The sequence below is a fragment of the Anomalospiza imberbis genome, chromosome 3 (assembly GCF_031753505.1).
Source record: "Anomalospiza imberbis isolate Cuckoo-Finch-1a 21T00152 chromosome 3, ASM3175350v1, whole genome shotgun sequence".
Taxonomy (NCBI): domain Eukaryota; kingdom Metazoa; phylum Chordata; class Aves; order Passeriformes; family Viduidae; genus Anomalospiza; species Anomalospiza imberbis.
The window spans coordinates 102,522,006-102,542,074 of NC_089683.1; the positions used below are offsets into that span (position 1 = coordinate 102,522,006).

Sequence of the window (20,069 nt, forward strand, 5' to 3'; positions counted from 1 at the left end):
ATTACCCCTTGTTATTCCTATTTGACATAAATTTGCTTTAAGATGTTATGTGAATTAAAGTGACAGACAAGGAATCTGTGTCTCCTGTAAACTCTCAAGTTAATTTTCTGTATTAGTTTAAAATAATAAAAGGAAATTTCAGCAGGGAATATTTAGGAATAGCTCTATCACTGTTGATAAGCCTGACTTGGAAAGTATTTCAAAACCAAGCAGTGACATGAACTCTGGGTGAAACATCATTCTAGTATATTCCTAACTTGCACTGTAGTTGTTCCCTACCCGTTGTTTACAGTTAATTATCTGTTATTTTTAAACAGCAGTGGGATTTTTTATCTTAGTTTAACAAAGTGATGCCTCGAGGATTGTTTGGAGTTGAGCGTTCTGTGGCCTGGAGTGGGAGGCTACACGCACAACCACCACGGCATTATAGCCTGGATAAATATGCACATGGAATTAAAAAAAAAAAAACAAAACCCCAAAAAACCCAGAACTGCATCTCCACAATGCCAGTAGATTTATTTCAAGTGGAAGAAATACGAGACAGCCACTGAGGAATTCAAAACAACTTTTTTCCCTCCCTCATTTGGTGATTCTATTTGACTTTCTGCTAAACTATATTGCATCTGCATTGCGGCTATTAATAGATTTGGGTTTTTAATCCTGTGTACAGGTCGGTAAACTCGAAGCGTTCAGAGTGACACACGGACTCGCCACTGGGTGGTACTACAGAAATAACAAATACTGCTTCATACTCGGGAAGTGCCTGCTTTGGGGAGAAAAACCAGATCTACCACGGGATCCATATTCCAGTTACATGTACCTGGGAGACGGAGCAGGATTGAGGGACAGCAAAAAGAAAAAAAAAGGGTTGGGCCTTTTTTTTTTTTTTTTTTTTGTTATGGAAAACAGATGTTTGCCTGAAAATTTGTCATGCACGGGTTTGAAACCCCGTTCAAAACGCAGCCAAGGCAGAGTGAACTAACCGGTAGTTGTAACAGCATCAATTACGTATCTTCAATTAAAGGTTTTCGTTCATTTTGACTGTGTCTTTTATTTAGAAAAGGCTATTTCCAGCCAGTCACAGATGCCATTACTGATTGTATAGAATAAATCACGGGGCAAGAAGGGGGGAAAAAAAAAATCCCCAACAAATCAGGGCGGAAAATTACGAGGTAAAAATAAATTAGTTATTAGTAGAAAACGCTACCGTAGCCCTCCAAACGCCCATTCCCGGGGTCCAGGTCGGCGGCGCCCACAGGTGCCCCCGCTCCCCTCAGCCGCGCTGGGCGGGAAGGAGATGGCGGCGGCTCTTCCGTCCCGCGCCCCTTCGGCGGAAAACACCAAGAAACCACCCAAAAGACCTGGAAACGCTCCTGGAAGCTGGGAGCTTCCTCGCCAAGGAGCTCGGCTTAGCGTACTAAGCGCTCTCTTCAGGCGGGAGGTCCCCGAGGCAGCCCGGCGAGCGCGGCTCCAGGCACCGAGGGAAGGGGCGGGCAGGAGAAGCCGCTCCCGCGCCGCTGTCAGAGCGGCGGCGTACGCGCGTTCCTGGCGGAGATTCCCGGCCGCGGGAGGCGGGAAGAGGGCAGGGAGAGGGCAGGGAGAGGCGCTTACCCGCCCTTCCCCGGGCACGCGCCCAACCGCCACCGCCGCCATTTTACCCTCCCGCCCCCTTGCCACCTCCTCCCCGCTCGCCATCCCGCCACTCGGAACCGCGGTGGGAAGGCGGGGCGAGAGGGAAAAGGGAGGAGGAGGGACTCAGCCACCTTCGCCTCCTCCTGCCTGGTCGGAAACTGCCGAGCGGCGCCCGAGCGCCCTGTCCCCCCCCTTCGCTCCCGTCGCCTCCTCCTACTCCTTCCCCCTCAGCAAAATGGCGGCGCGTGGTGTCCCTGGGAGCCAGTGAGTGACTCGGCTTCTCCTCCTCCTCCTCCTCCTCCTCCCCGCCGCTGCCGCCGCCGCCGCCACAGGCTCATTTGCATTGATCAGCCGCCCCGGATCCCAGACCGGCCCTTGCCTCTTCCCCCCCCCCCCCCTTCTCTTCCCATTCCTTCCCGCCCCCTCCCTCCCCTCCCCCCCGGTGACCCCCGCCCCGGCCCCCATCAATCATCAATCAGCAGCACCGAGCGGATCAATCAATGGTCGGGAGGAGGCGGCGGCGGCGGCTGCTGCTGTTAATGAACAATGTGTGAGAGCTGCGCCGAGCTGCTGGAGGTGTTAAATGAGAGTAAGTGCGGCCGCCCTCCCCCGCTTCCCTCCCCCCGGGCCGGGACCCCGCGGACCCTCCTCTGCACCGGGTTACAGCCCCGCTTCGCCTCCTTCCTCGCCTCTCCCCGCCCGCATCGGGCCTCCCGGGCGCGGGGTTCCCTCTCTCTCCCCTGCCATGGAGGAGCTCCCTCCATGCCCTGCTCGGCGCTTCCTTCCCCCTTCCTTCCCCGCGGCCTGGGGCGGGCCTGCCGCCGCCGTGTCCCCGCTCCATCCCCCCTTTCCCTCGGGATCCGCATCCCCGGCAGCCGCGGCGGGGCCTGGCCGGGCTGAGGAGCTGCCGGGGAGCCGCTGCGGGGCAGTCGGGCCTGGGCTGGGGTCCCTTTTAACCGGCAGCAGTAGCAGCAAAGGCGGCTCGGAGTGATCCTGCCTCCCCCTCCCTGTGCCTGGCCTCGGTACGCGGTGCAGGTGCTTTTCGGGCACCGATTCTCCCGAAGCTGGAGGGAAGCGGCGCCTGAGGAGCCTGGCTCGGCTTGGTGAGGTTGAGAAGCTGCTGCTGAGTGTTTGGCTTCGGGGGTGGTCTCCGGCTCCCTCCCGAAGTTTCCTCTTTACGAGTGTTACCCGGCAGGGTCGGAGGGGTGGTACAGCAGGTGTTCCCCCCGCTGCCGCTGGAATCAGGAGCGTTTGGGGCACGAAATTCCCTGTAGGCCTCGTGTATCCCTTGGAACCTGCGCTCCGTGGCAGCCAAGGTACCTTCCCAGCTTCTCAGGAGCTCTGCCTCACGAACAAAGACGAAAAACCACCATTTTTATGGATGCTGAGGAATTGAAACAACTTACCAGCTGAAGTTTGTGATTAGAGGGAAGTTTAACTATCTCGGATCTTAAACATGGCATTTTTCCTGGTTACACTCTGCAGATCCTGTTGCAGCAGAGTGGAGCACGGAATGCTGCCTAGGACAGGGTTTGGGTAGAGTTGTCTTCGCTCTTCTGAGGCCCACTTCCATGTGCTCTTTGGTCTTCCCTAGGGTCCTACAGGAGTTGGAATATTGGCCTCTGTCTTGCTGGGGAAATAGGGTGTTCAGTGATTCATTTGAGAAGTAAAAATGTAGGTGTAAAAGTAACTTCTAGGAGAGTTCAGAGGCTGGCTTAAATCAGATTATATTGACATTACACCAAATGGTTATTTAAACCATTCAAAATGGTTTAAAATAAGACTAAATTATCAATTGTCTATGACAGCTGCTTGTTGGAAGAGAAAACTTCACTTGCTTTGGATGGATTGATAAGTAATCATTGCTTAAACTTGATTTGGGTTGGTATGATCAAATAGAAAAAAAGTTGTAACATTAAATTTTATATTTCAAGGAATCCCTGAAATTCCAGTATGAATTGATTTTTTGCAGCTGTTTTAAGGTAATTGGGATTGATGAAGATATTTCCCTATAGATAAAGCAAATGTCTTCAATCACTTTAACAATTCTTTTTTAAATGTAGAGATATATATATATATGTATATGTAACTGGAGTATGGATAATTTAATGGTTCTGCATTATATAAGATATATCTCTGCTATTAAGTAGAAGGAAATATGTCTTTGAAAGTCAAAATTCATTAGGAAAATTCTGCAGTACTGCTGCTATGTAGTTAATTTCAAAAAATGCTGCTTAAGTGACATTAGGTTTGGCCTTCCCTTCAGAGAAGGAAGCTCACTGTAGATCAGCAGAACTGTTTGGTGTGTGTGTTTGGATACAAAGACATGTGATGGTGCTCCCTTCTCACTGGATGAGACTGAGTTGTGAGGAAGGGATGGTTTCTTTTATAACTTCCAGTTGAGTTCTTTGTGTTCCTTAAGTAATAATGAAAGGTACATAATACAAAAACGATGTCAAGCTTTGGTTTTAAAAACACTTCAACAGAAATGAAAAGTGGTAGTAAAGAATGAGGTCATGCCCAAAATGTGTGAGCCACAGGCTGTCAGCAGCTTCCTTTGCTGCCCACGGAGCATTTGGGATCAGCTCTGCACCTGAACTACCCCAGCAGGGTTTTCTGAGAGGTCCAGGAAACAGCATCTCCTTCCTTTTGGAATTTTCTTGCTAAACCACATATTTTACGAGGCTACGCACTGGCCTTTGTCTTCATTTGCTCTGATGTTTACAAAATATGATTTGGTATCAGTTGCATTGCAGGTGACTTGGAAAGGGGAGTGACAGCAGCTCTCAGCCTGGTGTTTGGGAAGGAACACGTGGGAAGCTCCTGTTTCCTTCCTAGGAAGTTCCCAGCTGAGGGGTGACAGAAGGGTGAAACTGAACAGCTCTGCCATCAGACAGACATATTTTATTAGAAGCATATTAGTACCACTGCAAACTGCTACAGTATTAACCCACACGCCATAACTGTGCAGAGCTGGGGATTTTGTCCAGCAGTGACCTTTGTGTAGGGCCAGGGTTATGTCCTGGGAAGACTCCAGGTCCTGTGTCCTGATTTTGTCGCAGGTAGTCAGTGGCTGCCTGAGGTACTGAACTGGACACCTGTGGATTGGTAAGCTTATTTTTTTGACCAAAAGTGTCTAAGTATGCTTGTATGTATTTAACATACATTGCTCTGCTTAAGCGTGAGAAGCAGGCAATATTCTGTGGGCAGAATCAGCAGTGTTGGGTTTTTTGGTATATATTCCTTTTTCTTTCGCAGCATCTTGATTTATAGCATTTGATCTGCATGTTCAACCCAGTAAATTCCCTGATCTTGAAGTTATTTCCTGAGAAGTAGTCATTTCAAGTTATGATTAGATCCAGGAACTCAGTAAAATGTAAATTCCCTTATGAGATGTCCAGACTTTAGAGGAGTTTTTGCACTATAAGACAATCTGTTCAATCAGAGCAAACAGTCTTAATTTCTCACTGTAGGTTTTTTAGCATCATTTACATTATCCCAGGCAGGGTTTAATAGGAGTAAAGTCTATAAAGAGTCTGATTTCTTCTTTAATTAATCTTCCACAATATAAACATTTTAGTAGCTTTTAATAGAAGAAAAAAAAAGGGAAGACACAATGGGCTGCTTTTTAAGATAAGGCCACTTATTTACAAAAGGCTAAAGAACAGATTCTCATGGCATTAACTATAGGGGCTCATTTAAATGTGCACAGATTTTACAGCAAAAGTGCATTGAGGACATTCTGTGCTTTTGTGTTAATCTACAGCATTCTGTATCCCAAAATGAACCCTGATATACTTTGCATTCCTTGGTTTCTTTGGATGCCAGGTCTTGTCAGTCTAGGAGGGTTCATATTGAGTTTCATTTGTTCTTCAGTAGTATTTAAATTTCTGTGCTGTCCAGAGGCCCTGGTCAGGACAGCTCTGTTTTGCTAGGCACTGCATGGATACCCAGATAATCTCAACCCTAAAATGAGCCAGAAAACACAGAAATGGAACTTCAGAGGTGGGTTTGGCTGTCTCAGGTCTCTTACAGGAGCTCTGCAAGTTGCTGTGTCCCACCTGGAGCCATGGGCATGGTTTGAGCTCCTGTAGATCCACGCCATCCCTGCGGAGGCTTCACTCCCAAGTGTTGAGGATGTGGTGCTCGGTGCTGAGTGTTTGTTGAGTGCAAGGCTGTCCTGGGAGTGCCTCTTCTTAGCTGGAAGTGCCAGTCTGGTTCTCAGACCAGTCCTGAGTCAGCATCCCCACAGTCCTGGCCGTGGTGTGTCCCAGAGAGCCCAGCTCAGCTCTGTTGCTACGAGGCTTCCCTTTGGGACTGCAGCTGATCTTGATGTGTGTTGACTTAAAACCCCGTAGATGATTTTGGTTTAGGTTTGGTTTGTTGTTCTTGTTTGGTTTGGGTTTTATAAAAGTAAGAAACAAAGATTACAACATGGAAAAATAGGTTTTATTATGTAGTGGCAGCTGTGGTTTTAGGTTACCTTGGTAGGCCTTGGTTATTCCCAGTTCTTGGTTTCTGGGAACAAAGTTTGTTTTCTTCCCAGCATTCTGCTTCACTTTTTTCAATTACTACCTCTTTAGCCCATTTTTTTCCCAGTCAGCTCTGAAATCTTATAAAATCAGTTCACACTGATGATTAGAGCCTTCTAGATGTTATTCTACTACACCAGCTTGCAGGCTATTACTCTCCTTATGTTTTCTCTTTAGTAAACCAGAAAAATAAAAAACCCCAAGGACCAACCCAAAACAACCCCCCCCCAGTTTACTGAAGCATAGGAGATGAATGTGGACTCATACTGTTGTTTTTTTCTCTGTTACCACTGTCTGCAGAACTGCTCCCAGAGTGATCAGGTCCATAAAACACAAGTGCTGGAGTGCTTGACTGTTTGTGTAGTTTCAGGATAGCCCTGAATTTGAATGCTGGAGATTCTTGGCTTGACTCCTTGTCATGTTGTTCTGGCATGTAGGGAGTACAATGAGTAGTCTTGGAGGTTGGATTGAAGGTATGTTTACCTTGAGGTAGGTGAGAAATTGTGTTCCAAAACATGGTAGTATTCAGTTTGCTCTTTGGGATCTGGAGAGGATCAATATTTTATGCTGTGAGAAGAACTTAGATATTGAGGATGTGTTATAAAATTATTACAACTATTGCATCATTACTGTCACTTGGTCTCCAAGAGCTGCTCTCACTTGTTCAGTGGTTACCTGTAAACTTCAGGATTGATTACTCTGTTTTGTGCAGATCTAAGGTTTCGTTTGGCTCTTGTGCAAAACTGTAGAAGTTCTCTCTCTTGTATGGCTTTTTTATCGCTTCTTTTTTTTGCCTTTTTTAAAAGATTATTCTGTTTTTCCCCCTTAAGTGATATTTCCATGTTCAGAATCTCTGCAGAGATGCTATGGAGGATTTATTGGTTTTGTCTGCCAGGAGACACTTCAGGGCTTTATGAGCCTCACCCATTCATTTAATTAATAGAATTCCTTTTTGCTTCTTTTTCCTTCTGTGTTATTGCTAATACAGACTTCTTATGTTAGAGGTTTTAATTCCTTGCTTACTTGATTTCTCCATGTCACTGCAGTTTTCTTCCATCTTTCTGTGTTCAACTAACATCAAGTCAGAAAAGCAAATCCTGGAATCATGTTCTGTGTCCAAGTGATGAGCAGGCTGTGATTTGGCATGTTAGTGATTGGGAGGGAAGATCAATTTACTTCTTGGTTCCTTTTATTTCCTCGGTTTTCTTCTCTGAGTTTTTTTCAGGTAGCTAATAGGGATTTCTGCAGTCCAAGCTACACCTTTGTAGTTGTCTGGATGCTGGGACAATGTGAAAAATATTCTTACCATCCTCAGGAGCAAGTGGTTCTGCTGATTACTCAGTTCTGCTTGTAGTGACAGCATGCTGCAATTAAACAGAGTTGTGGCCATTTAATTTATGTTGTTTAAGCTTATATTGAGGTGATTTCTTCTTTCATTTTGTGTAGCAAATTGGCAATTTCTTGAAAATGTGAAGAGGTGAGAAGCCATTCTTTCCACTTCGTTCCTTTCCTTGTATGGGAATTGATTTGCAGTCTGAATACTAAACACAGACATGCAACTGTGAGGATTTCTGTGGTGGTCTTAACACATAGTAAAAATATCCAGCGTGTTGTAGATGTGCAAAGTTTTATTTCTAGAGTTGTTCAGATCCAGCACATCTGGTGGATGGTGAGCTTAGAACTGCTCATGAGATTTAGTGCTGGAACAACTGGTGGAAGAAGTTGAAACTTGTCAGAAGAAGTCCTTATGGAAAATGCACCTTTGGGAGCTGACCTTTCTTCAGCTAATTTGTAGAAGGGCTGTGAATAAGACTTGAGAAACCTGTGCCAATTGAGACTCGTTTCTTGATCAGCATCCCTGCAGATCATTGGTTCCCATCAAGGAGGGGAGGGGCAAAACTTTTTTTGCCTTTTTCCAGACTTCCCACACATTGAAGAAGCCTCCAATTCATTGTACTGACTTTCACTTGAGAGTTCTTAATCTGTGTAATTGTGTATAGAAACATGCTTTATGCTGTGTTGTTCAACACTTATTGTCTTTATTTTTCTGTTGTGCTGCTTGGCTCATTTTGGGGGGATTTGATAATTTTTAGCAAGAGTTTAATTTCATCTTCAGGAAGTGCTCAGTTGCCTATTTATTATTCTGGGACACGTAATTATTGAATTCTTCATAAAAAACCCATGGTTTTCACCAGCAGTGAAATTACTTTTAAGTGGGTGTGAACTGAAAACCTGGTATTTTTCAGAGTAATTTTCTGCCTTCAGTCTCTGTTCTTTGCAGATCTCCTCATCAAATTTCATTCTAAACTCTGCGGGCATCAACAAAACTGACAGTGCTTTCACATCTGTGCTCTGTCTGCTTGGAGAAGCTGTGAACAGTGCTGGAAATGGACAGTGAGGTGTTTGCTAGGGAGGGCAGCTCCAGAAAAGCTTTAGAGGGGCCAGAATATCCATATCTGCTGAGGAATTTGGGAAATGGGTTGTCTGTGGAAGGCTTGTGGAGCACAGCTTACCCACCCTTGTCAGGCACCTGTGTTCTGACAGGAGGTGTGTGGTGGGATTGCACTCTGGGCTCGCAGGCAACAGCTGATATGAGAGACTGAAAACTTTATTTTTCCTTCTTGGAGCTCTTATGGGATAACACTGGGGAGTGTGAGCTCAAAAGCTTGATAAAAGTAAGTTCTCCTGCTTAGTTGAAGGATGGTCAGTGCATTAAATCCTTGTCTGTATTGTCTGGTCTCTGACTTTTTTTCACAGTTAACAGCAAACTGTTGCTGGTTTATTTTGGGTTGAACTCCTTCCCTCTGAGCTACTTTTTTTCCTTTATATTTGAAGTGAAACTTGTGCCAGAGTATTTTAAGTCCTAAGTGTCAGTGCATGATCTGTAATATTTAGAGTAGATGCAGTCTGATCAAGCCGATCAAAAATTGAAATCACTTTCCATCAGTGCCTTGGAAATTCGGTGGGTCTGAACAACAGTGCCAGTTTGAGTCTTTCCGGAGTGACTTGGCTTTGAACTCTGTGCAGCCATAGCTTGCTGATATGAGACCTGTAAAAACATTTGTTTATATCAAAATGGCATCTGTAAATACATTTTCTGGTCGTGGGGGATGCTTGTCATTAAACTTAACTGCTCTCTTGGATATGCTTATATGGACCCTGTGCATTGCCTTCAGCCATCTCTTATTTCTCTTACTTCTTTTGACCTATCATCTTTTAAAACTTATATAATAGTTTTAGCCAACAAATTACCTAATACACCATGTGTTCGAGAGAATTACTAAATACATATTATCTGGCACAAAGGAATGCAAAATTTGAGTGCATATCTGAAAGTTGAGAGAGACAGTGACTTCATTGCTAGCCTGTCCTTTCTCAGAATTTTATTGTCCTTTCTGAATGAGTGGAGCTTGCACCTGTGCTCATGGAAACAAACAAAGCCTTGGAGTTCAAATGCTGAGCAAGCTCTTCCTGGGCTTTCAATGAACTGCCCGAAGCTCCATTGAGGATCATGACCCAATGTCCATTTACCTCTCCTCTCCTTGTTTAAGCAGGCTTAAATATACTCTGTAAGAAATGAATTAATCATATTTGCCTCTCACAGATTTTTTCCCTGAAACCTGGAGCACAGTCATTACAAGCTTTTATTGTAAATCTACTGGTAATTTGTTGCTTCTTATGGGCCAGGGTGGCTCAGTTGTGGGCCTTTTCTTTCTGGTTGTGGGGGAAAGCTGCTGTTGTCTGAAACTGATTCACAGTGTGCCAAGTAGTACAGCTGAACTAATTTGCAAAGTTCTCTCTTGAAAATAGAATGCTTCCTGGAGTAGGTATTTTAGTTTTTGCATTCCTTGCTACTTTTAATTAAAACTGATAGAAAACCTCTTCAGTTTTTGGAACCCTGTTCATGCAATTAAATCTTAGTTCTACTTAAAAAGTAGTCTGATAGACTAAGTTCTGTGTCTTCACCTTAATGTAGTATTTTAAAAGAAGTTCAGAGCTGGAGTATTAGAGGAAATTATTCAAACCCAGAGTCATTCAAGTACTGATACATTATGTTATTGAAAGGAAAGAATGCAAGTACTCTCTTGTAAACTGAAGGCGAGCAATCCTTTATCTGAGCAGTAGTTTTGGCATTGACACTGTCAGCCCTAGCTCTGAAATTTACCTTGGGATAATTAGTGATATGCTGGGAAATGCTCGAATTATGCAGCGCTTGTCCAATCCTGCATTGATTCCTTAAGAAACTTGCAGTGGCTGTTGTCAAAATATTATGATGGGCAGCCTGACTTTCCACATCTAGTATGTGTTTTGGTGATGTCAGGCAGACTTGATTGTGGAAATACTGCCTAAATTGAGCTGGGTTTTGTTTTGTTTTGTTGGGTTTTTTCTTAATTGAAAGAGGAACTATGACAACTTCAATATAAAGAAAAAAACACAGCCCTCCCAGAATTGTAACATCTTTTCTTGGAGTCAAAGGCAATTCACAATGCACAATACTGAGTTAAAATAGGACTCTGAAATTGACTGCTACTTTTTCTGTTTGTTTTTTTTTTTTTTTTTTTTTTTTGGTTTTTTTTTTTTTTTTAAACTCCAGTGAGCGGCACAGATGCTTTGAAATTACTTTGTGGGTTTTTTTTCCTTAGTAATAGGTAACTTGCCTTTCCCTGGAGAGGGAGGACTTCAATATCTTGGCTGCTGAGCATCCCAAGAAAACAGAAGCATTAGGAGGTGCAGTGCAGAGATCCCACAGATCCTTCTGTCTGACATGACTGACAGGGAACCAGTGCTGATGAACGCTGCTGAGCCCAGGCTCAGCCCTGCTGTGCTGCCAGGCTTCCATGGAAATGCAGCAGCCTGGACATCCCACTGGCCAGGGGCAGCTTTGTGCGTTCCTGCTGTGCGGTGCTGGGGCCAGGGAGCCCTCTCAGAAGATGGGGGTGTAAAAAGGACAATGTGGAGACTCCTGGTCAGTCTTTTTGGGCAAGCAGAACCAGAGCAAGATGCAGTTTGGCCTGGTGAATTCCATTCTCAGACAGATATCCCACAAGCTGCTCTTACCCATTTCCTACTGGTGTTTGATCAAAAAGGCCATATGTGCATTACACAGTGTTTAACTGATGGAAGCTCATTCTGCTTCTTGAACCTGTGATGGGAGTCTATTTCTCTGTATCCGTGCCACTCAGTGCTACATGGGATACTGCTTGTTCCTCAGTCATTGGCATAACCCAGCCTGAATTACGTATTTCACATTCCCACCTTATCCTGGCCAGATTGCCACTGTTAGGCATCTGTGGATTCAGTATAGGTGAACTTTGAGCTGTGGCTCACTGAGTGGCAAAAGTGATTTTACATGGTGTAGTAACTTAGGCTTGGCTTTGTGTGCAAGGTGCTGCTGCTAGACCTGGCCTGGCTCATGCTGCAGCACAGCTGTTCTACATTTGAGATGTTGTAGCTAAGACTTTATTTAGATTGTGGTTCACTAGGGTAGTTCTGGGTAGAATTAGCTCCAGTGTGCTGGGTAAATCTGAGTATTGTCTGATAATTGGCATTTGACTGCATTTAAAACAGTGGAACTGTTCCTGGAAGCAGTGGCTGTGACAAATTCTTTTTGAGAAGGTGGAAGTCTTAGGATGCTCTCAAGAAGGACTTTTTTTTGTTTAGGTGGCCATCTGCAGCTATTCTAAAGGTGGCATTTTAACCCAAAGCAAATGTGGCCTAGCATGAAGAAAACTTCAGAGTGGCATCACTCGTTGCAAGGTGACAGTTCTTAAATTACATACAGCTGCCCAGAGCCAGCTGCTGTTGATTGGCTCCAGAGTGCATTAACTTCTTATGATTAAAGGAGAACAGGTGTTTGCTGGAGAAGATAGGGAGGTGGGATGGGAAGGGAAATGTAGAGATTGAAAGAGAGAACTTGCTGGTGTTTGCAGAGAAACAGGAGATAAAGGCAGCAGTTACCTGAGGTCAGCTGATTTTCCCTGTTCTCGTGAACTTGTATCTTAGAAGTGCTGTCTGGTTGATGAACATACCAAGGCTGATCCTGCTCTTCATGTAAGTGTGCTGTGCACTGGAATACTGAATTAAAACTCCTCAGGTCCTTCTGATCTCAGGGTGTGAGGAATTACTCAGGTGCTGAATAACCAGCAATGATGCTGGGACACGAGTTGAAACTCCTTTTTCCTTGCTCTTTTGAGTAGCTCCTGTATTTCCATTCCTAAGAACAAAGTATTGCTTAGACTTGCAAACCTTTGCCAGTTTTGTTGAAGTTGCCTTTGTTCAAAAGTTTGTCTGACACAATCACATTTTGTTTTTTCTAGGGAAGTTGGACTCTTAAAGTTGCTAATTCCTGTCTTTAAGCCATTATGCTGTCTTCAAAATATTTGTGTTTTAATATTTGTATACTTTATAGTCAAAAAGTTGCAGGAAAGCAATCTATTTACCAAGGTGTGATATTTATAAATAAAAGAAGCTAAGAGTTTGATGTAGACTTAAAATGAAGTGTGTTATGGGATGGAGATGGTTGTAGGTATCTGTAATGCTCTAGTGCTGTGATAAGTGTGATCATCAAGGTAGCATTAAAGGCACTCAAGCACCTTAACCAGGCCATTATTACAGAATTTTATTGTGGTAGAGTTTGGGGTTACAGATCTGATTGTTCCTGGCATTTGAACAAGTGTTTCTAATACCGAAGAATTAACTTTTTCTGTTTCCTAGTACGTTCTGCAGTTGTGTTTCTCCTTGATTGTGTGTATATAGTCAGTATTCTGGGATGCTTTTGTGTTACAGAGACTGAGAGGTAGAAAGAAGACTCTATCCTCACTGAAAAGTTGTAGGGAAGTTAGGCCAGTTGAACTTGAAGCTGACACTGTCCTATTAAATACTTGTCAAGGATGGCTCCATAAAGGTCAGGAAGAACTCTGGAGAATCAATTTAAGGCAGTCATGAATTCTTTATAATAAAAAAAGTAATTCTAATAGGTGAAAGTAGAAAGGGAATGGGAGATACTGAACTCTGTGGCTATCGTCTTACATGCTGTTGATCCTAAGCAAAAGAAACCCCCTACTAATCACTGAAAATATCTCAGTGCATTGAAAAAAATGTGCTAGGTCTCTGTGTGAGCAATGGTACTCACAAAAAGTTATTTATTTATATATATATATACACGCACACATAAAGATTTCTTTCAATATTAGTATTATTGCTCCTAATGCTGTTTTATGTAGCGTATGGCTCGTTTCCTCTGTTTAGTCTGTATCAGTGACCAATTTCTGATACTAATGTTCATTCTCCAAGTGATCTGGTCTTTCCCATGAGAAGCTGATACCAGATGAGGCTTGGGGGAGGGAGCACAATCCATATGCAGCTGGACCTCGTCACAGTTTGGACTATGGAGAAATTAGAGTTACAGATCTTAAATGAGTGTTGAATTATGTACTTTTGACTCTGTTATGTTGCTGAAAGTAGAGAAAGTATGCTTTTAAAAATGATTCTTTTTGCTTGCCATTTGATTTTGTACTTGGTATGATAAGTGACCTTTGGATATAAGATATTCCCTGCAAGTCCAGCATGATGGTTGTCCTTGAGGTCTAATTACAGTGTGTTCCTCTAGCTCCCAGGTTCTTGCTAAAAATGCACTTAGGAGCTTAGCTTCCTTTGGTCACAGTTGTATTTTGAAATTGTATTGCCTGGTTCTTTGCAGCTGATTTGTATTTTTCTCATCTTCTGTCATTTTCTTGGTTTAGTCAATTTATTTATAGGAATTTTTCTGAATTGAGGAGCTTGTGTTGTTTGTAGTACTGTAACACACTTTTAGCAAATCACCCTTCCGTGAGAGATTAGGTAAATCACCCAAGTTTTCATTTAGAGCTAGCCAAGTAAAACAGGAGACTGGGGAAACAGCAAGGAAATTATCTTTTTTTATTTCTTATATGAAATGTTTTAAATTTTTACTTTGACCATGGTGTGTTTTGGCTTCTCATCAGCTACTTGAATAAACAATTACACTTCAAGTTAGTCTTTTTTTTTTTTTTTTGAAGACTATCTGTAAAGTTATACACTAGAAGACATTAAGTCAGGTTAGTTCTGAGCTATGCTTTTTGTTCTATGGTTTTACTGTGATAAAAAGATCTCTAAACTATCTTGTGACTACTCAGTGAGATGAGCCCTTGCAAGTATGTGCAAAGACCCCATTTCCTGCACTATATTGGTAAAATATATTTAGCAGGAATTTACCTGCATCCTAGTTTTCCTTCTTTCTGCTGGTTAGTTCTGTGTGTTTAAAACCTTCAGTATTCTGTTTTTCTGAGACTCTAATAGCAACCACATCTTTGCCCACAGATGAGCAATGTTGGGGTGAAGTTGCTCCAGGCGGGGTGGGGCAATTTTACAACTCTGGTTACTCCAAAGGTGTTTACTTCTCCCAGCTTCACATTCCTCGCACTTCCCTTCCCAGCTTCCCCTGCTCACAAAGTGCCAGCCTGAGGATTCCATGGCTTACAAAGCCAACAGGAATGTGGGTCGTTTTCAGTTGGATTGGCCAGTTGGGTTTGTGCAGTTCCCAGGGGTTCCTGCGGGAATGCTGATGCTGTTTGAAATGCCGTTGTAGTGTGGGCTTGGACCGGGATACATTGGTTGTGAAATTGGATCTAGTGCAGGGGGAGGTGTTTGTGTGCATGGAACCCAAGAGGGAAAAGGAAGGACTGGAGGGTGAAAAGGTCCAAGAGGCTTTAACTGAGAAGGAAGAGTTGGCAGAGTAAATTTAAGGAAGGAGAAGAAAACTGAGCTCAGAGGTAGGGAAGGAGAGCATCTCTAACATTGCTGCCTTGTGAGTACCTGGCGGGAGAAGCAGCCACTGCAGACATGAAGGAGCTGAGCCTAGGATCAGTGCCACTGCTGAGACACAAATTTAGAGATCCTGGAATGCCTGTCTGGAAATCTCTGGAGCACATATCATCAGTTCTTATTCATGAGAGGACTCTGGCTGCCACTTTGAGGTTCAGCAGCTCTTAAAGGACACAAGGATAACTTAGTGCATTCTGTAGGAATCTCTGTCTTAGATGCGAAACCAGGGAGAAGTCTTGTCTACCAAATCAGCTGGCAGGAAGGAGGCTTGTTGCAGTAGTTGTTTTTGGAAAAGTTTGCCATGATTGGTACTGCTGGATTTGAAACAGTGAAAGTGTGAGAAAGTGGGGAGGCAGCAGATTGAGGAATTTCTGAGGCATGGCAGGATGCTGGAGTATGGGAGAGAGTAAAGGACAGGCTTTATTCTGAAGTGAACGAGTCTGGTTTAACTACTGGCTCCTTCAAGGTAGAAGAGAACTGATTTAAAAGGAGAGGCAGGCATCATCATTTGGAAGGGAAATGATGCAGCAAGGAAGTTCTTACAGAGCTGACAGAAATCAGAAAATGCCCAGGAATGACAGTGTGTTTGTGTGTATTGCTTTTCCATCTTTACTTTTCTTAGTTAAAAAAACGTTTGAAATGCTTCAGAACCAGTTGTATCTGTACTTGGAGCTGCATGTGCCCCTAAACAGAGGTGCTGCAAATCAAGAGTATCCACAGAGCTGATACACAGAGGAACTCAAAGGCCTAAGACTGAAATTTTGGTTGTGAGGACACAGATTAACTCAACAAGATCATTTCTGCTAAGGAGCAAAAGAGAACTCAAGCTGAAGTCCAGGAAGAGAAGCCCTGGCACATGTGTCATTGCTCCTTTTGGTACTGGCACAGACTTAGCTAAGCTCCATGGAAAACTTCAGACTCAGTGGGCTTTCTCCTGCTTGGAGCCTCCTGTCTTTTCAGGAATAAACCCAATATTATTTCTAGGTACAGAAACCCAAAGGGAAATCATGTCTGTAGCCACTGTATTAATTAGCAGTGATTAATAAATAAGACCAGTAGAAGTTGGTCAGTGTGTGAGATGTAGAATGCATAAACAGGAAAATAACAGGTTCTCCAACTTGTGCAAATACCTGCCTATTTTTGACATTAGTTTGGCATTAGTTTCAGTATTTCCATAACTTCTCTATTTTGTCTTCTTTAGATGGCAATTGTAGCTTTTAAGGAGCTAGTTTGCTTAACTTTCAGTTCTTTATCATCTCAAAGAGGGAAATTTAGGAGTGATTCAAACTTCTGCATTGAAAAGGCTGCTCTGTGAGTTGAAGTTACTGTCCTGCTTGTTAGAGCAGGGTCATGTGGGAGTGAGGGAAGTGTTAGAAATGTTTGTGTAAGATCCTACAAGGTAAAATCAGCTTTGTTGCTACTAAATTGTCAACAATATCTTGCTGTCAAGTTTGAAGGAATTAATCTTAGTGAAACAATGCTCACAAAACTGGGAAAACAGAGGTTTTATGAACCTTTGATGCTGGGCTGGTGTTGTTTGTGTTGGTTTTTTTTTTTTTTTTTTTTTAAGATACTATCTATAGCTAAAGATCTGTCTTTTGTGGTAAGCTTGACCTAAATTGTGTGATGGAGTTCTTGGTTTCTTCAGTGCTGTGCTTTGGCTTTCAGAGAGTCAACTGTCCTGGTAATTTATAGTGTTGAAAATAAAAGGTGCTATTGAGTGATACCCATCTTTTAGTCTGTTTCTCCATCTTGAGCTTTGTCCTATGTGGTGTAGGATCTTTAGAGCCTTCTAGGAGCGAGACAGAAAAGTGGTTTTTAAAGTTTGATGGTATCCTGTTCAGAGGCTGCTTTTTGGATAGTTTTTCATTTGTATGTATGCATATGTATGGAAATGTGGATGTATGTGCATACATGATGTCCTTATTTCAAAGAAGTCGTAAGTATTTGTTCAGTGGGATTATTCTGTGAAGTGGTTTTCTTCTGAACTTTGCTTTCTCATCCATGCCCACAGACTTTCATTAGCTTTAGCTTTTGGGAACCTGTATGGATAGATCACACAGGACCTTGCAAGGCTGAGGATGGAGGGGAGGTTGAGGCAGGGATGCTGAAGAGCTCAGTGCTGTTGGAGACTCTTTCCCACAAAGTTTGCTTGTGAAGTGGATTTGTGAGTGTATAATACTTGAAATGTGGAGATGAAAACTTAGATGTGTTATAAATGCAAAGATCCACTTAAAAGGAATGCTGACCTTGATTTGTGTAGCAAGTAGATAATTGTACAAATGTTTGGAAATTCAGGACAAGGAGGAAGCAAGCATTGTGCACTTGTAGTTGGGGAAAGGTGTGTGGCCAGGAGGCAGAATCCTGTGCCCTGGGATATAATCAGGTGCTGCCTAAGTGGACCTGTAGACCTACTGATGTTGGCCTTATTTGAGTGTAGAACCATTTTTAGAGGGAAGTGGGACATTTGATAATCCCTCAGTGAAGCATTTGGGGTTTGAACTCAGTACAGAACTGTTCTGGTTTCCTCTGTAACAAATGTGGTAAGCCTTTATCATTTTGCCAATTAGTGATTCATTATGGTTAAATGTCATGACAGATGTGTCTATATTTGAAAGCAATGATCATCAGCTCAGTCTGAAATAACCTTATATGTACACAGCACATTGTTCTTGATAGTTTTGTTTGTTTGCTTGTTTTTTCTCAGTCTTTGATCAGGAAAAGGAAGTTGAGGTCTCGGGGTCATCTCAAAATGCAGGCATCTAAAAATCTGGGGAGAAAAAACCCCAGCAAAACAAAAAGGCAAACCCAAGGTGTCTGGTTAATGAGTAAAGTTGTTGAAGGTTCATACTTGAAGTGCACATCAATCAGGAATTCTCAGTAAAACTTATGAGGAATATTTGATAAAAATAGAATTACAAGAAGGGTCTGTTCTCAATCACAAACTTTTGCAGCGGTATTCATGAACGTTGTGCGCTTTGAGTTTCCAAGTCACTTGTGTCTAAACCTTGTTAAACAAATCTACATGTTTTTGCTTCAGTAAAGTATTTATTTTCCATGCTATCAAAAGCAGTTTCTAATAACAGAACAATTGCAAGTTGGAGTTTTTTTCTTCCTAAAAAATGTATTTATGTTTTTCTTATGTGTTTATGTTTTTGTTTTCTTTAGTATCAGACATTGAAGGTGGTGATGCTTTGCAGCTCAGAAAGGAACATGCCCTCAAGATATTTGCTTACATCAATTCGTGGACGCAAAGGTAATTTTGGATTGAGTTGGAATGCTGAGGATGCTGAATCTCAACAGCAGTTTTCCCTTTTTAAAATACAGTAGAGTGATTAGAATTAGCAAATTATTAATGTGTAGTTAAGTGATACCTGGAGAATAGAGACTGTTTTACTACTTAGAAAATAAAAACAAACTCATTACCCAGTGCATTTTGGGAAAAGCATATTTTGAATGCAACTGGCATTCTGGATGCTGTAATAATTGTGTAAAAAAACAAACAGCTCTATTGTGGTGACAAACAATGTGTCTTGCTGCTTCACCCTGAAATTTTGGGACCATCTTCTGCAAAGGCAGGGTAGGGTAAGAAGAATTTAAGAAAAAGTGACTGAATGGAACCATCATGTTAAATTTTTCTGCATGTTCTAATACTCTGAGTCAAGGTGATGAAGGATTGCAGCTGTAGTTAATAAACTGATAAAGAAAATGCTTTGCACATTTTTGTCTTAAATTACATTTTCCTTTTAATCTAGTATTTAAATTACTATTGTTTTGAGCTTGTTTCTTTAAAGTAATATCATTACGTTATGATATAATGGTAAATTACTTCACAGCGACTTATTTTTTTCTAGCACAAGGAAATGTATGAATATTACTTTTTAGAAAGAATCTACAGTGAAGGTGTTTGGGATTTAGTGTTCAGCAGTAGTTTTAAGACCAAAGTGAATCCACTGAATCACAAGTAATATTGGGAAAAGCATAGAGGATAAATCGGAATGTATTAAGTCAGTTATTTAGAAGGCTGAAAAAGAAAAAAAATGGAATGTCACATTTTGGATACCTGTGAAAATAGGAAACCACCTTTTCCTCATTTTGCCCAAAAATTATAAGCCAAGTACATTTTCTTCTGCCATGTGCTTTTAGACACAGAGAAGGAATTTTTAAATCAAAATAAACAGGCACAAAAACCAGACTCCTGACATTTCTTGACAGATCCTAGATGCCAAGTTTGTCAGAGAACAATTGTAACCCAGTTTTCCAGGTCATCATCTGTTCAGAGTTTTGTTCTGTTCTACAGCTTGACAAATCCAACCTGAAGAAAAAACCAAAGATTGGAAAGTATTTAACTCTTTATTTTCTTCTGGTTTCCTTGTTGCCTTCTATATGTAACGGTTTCATACTGGAAGAGCCTGGAGAACTGTCCTTAAGCTGGTTAAAGGAGAATCTAACATAGAGGCCACAGGAACGAGTTCTGGTTGACATGTGAATTTCATGTCCTTTCTCTACCCTGCCAAATGGGCTTTTGAGAGTTCTGCTAGTTTTGGGTCTGAGGCCTTCCCTAAGAACTACTTTTGACTTTGTCGCCTGTAGTTTAAATCTCCGCTTTCCTTCAGAAGATCATTGGTGATTGGTCCTGAAGAGCACCTTTTTCTTCTATCTGCATGTAGTGTTTCCATTTTGGTTTTCTTCTGGAAATTATTATGTTCAGAGAAGTAGCATGCTCATTTTTTATTGATCTCCTTAATTTTTGGTGGAGCTTTTCTTTCACATTCCAACAGAGAAAGTCTTAAGAGGTTTTGCACTTACCTGTCTTGTGAAAGAATTCTCCAGTATGTGAGAAGTCTTCACCAGACTGTTTTCATTGTTATTGAGGATGATTTGTTGCTCTTAAGTGGGGCAGTAATTTGTAGGCATAAGTGATGGACCTTTTGAACATAATTTTCTCTCAGGATAAATGCTTGGCGATACACTGGGCTTTGCCTGCAGTCCCTTGTTGTCGTTTGTTAACATGAAAATACATTTCCAAGTAAATGACAAGAATGTTTTTCACACGGGTGAAAC

General features: G+C 42.3%; 1 protein-coding gene and 1 long non-coding RNA gene across 12 annotated transcripts in view; one reads left to right on the top strand and one right to left on the bottom strand.

The window, feature by feature from the left end:
• Positions 1-499: 499 nt before the first annotated feature.
• LOC137471665 (uncharacterized) lies at positions 500-1,598 on the bottom strand. Its single transcript, XR_010997764.1, has 2 exons — positions 1,362-1,598; positions 500-820 (listed from the first exon to the last, which is right to left on the bottom strand). It is a non-coding gene; the product is annotated as an uncharacterized lncRNA (long non-coding RNA).
• Positions 1,599-1,917: 319 nt separating this feature from the next.
• The window catches only part of USP34 (ubiquitin specific peptidase 34), a 110,914-nt gene continuing 92,762 nt past the window's right edge, over positions 1,918-20,069 (top strand). For 9 of the 11 annotated variants that reach the window (XM_068186133.1, XM_068186134.1, XM_068186139.1 and 6 more), the window contains exons 1-2: positions 1,919-2,221; positions 18,174-18,261. In XM_068186133.1, coding sequence (XP_068042234.1) covers positions 2,179-2,221; positions 18,174-18,261 — 131 coding nt within the window. In that variant the 5' untranslated portion in view covers positions 1,919-2,178. Of the gene's footprint in view, positions 2,222-18,173; positions 18,262-20,069 lie in introns of all 11 variants that reach the window. The other 2 variants (XM_068186138.1, XM_068186140.1) reach the window with 2 other exon arrangements.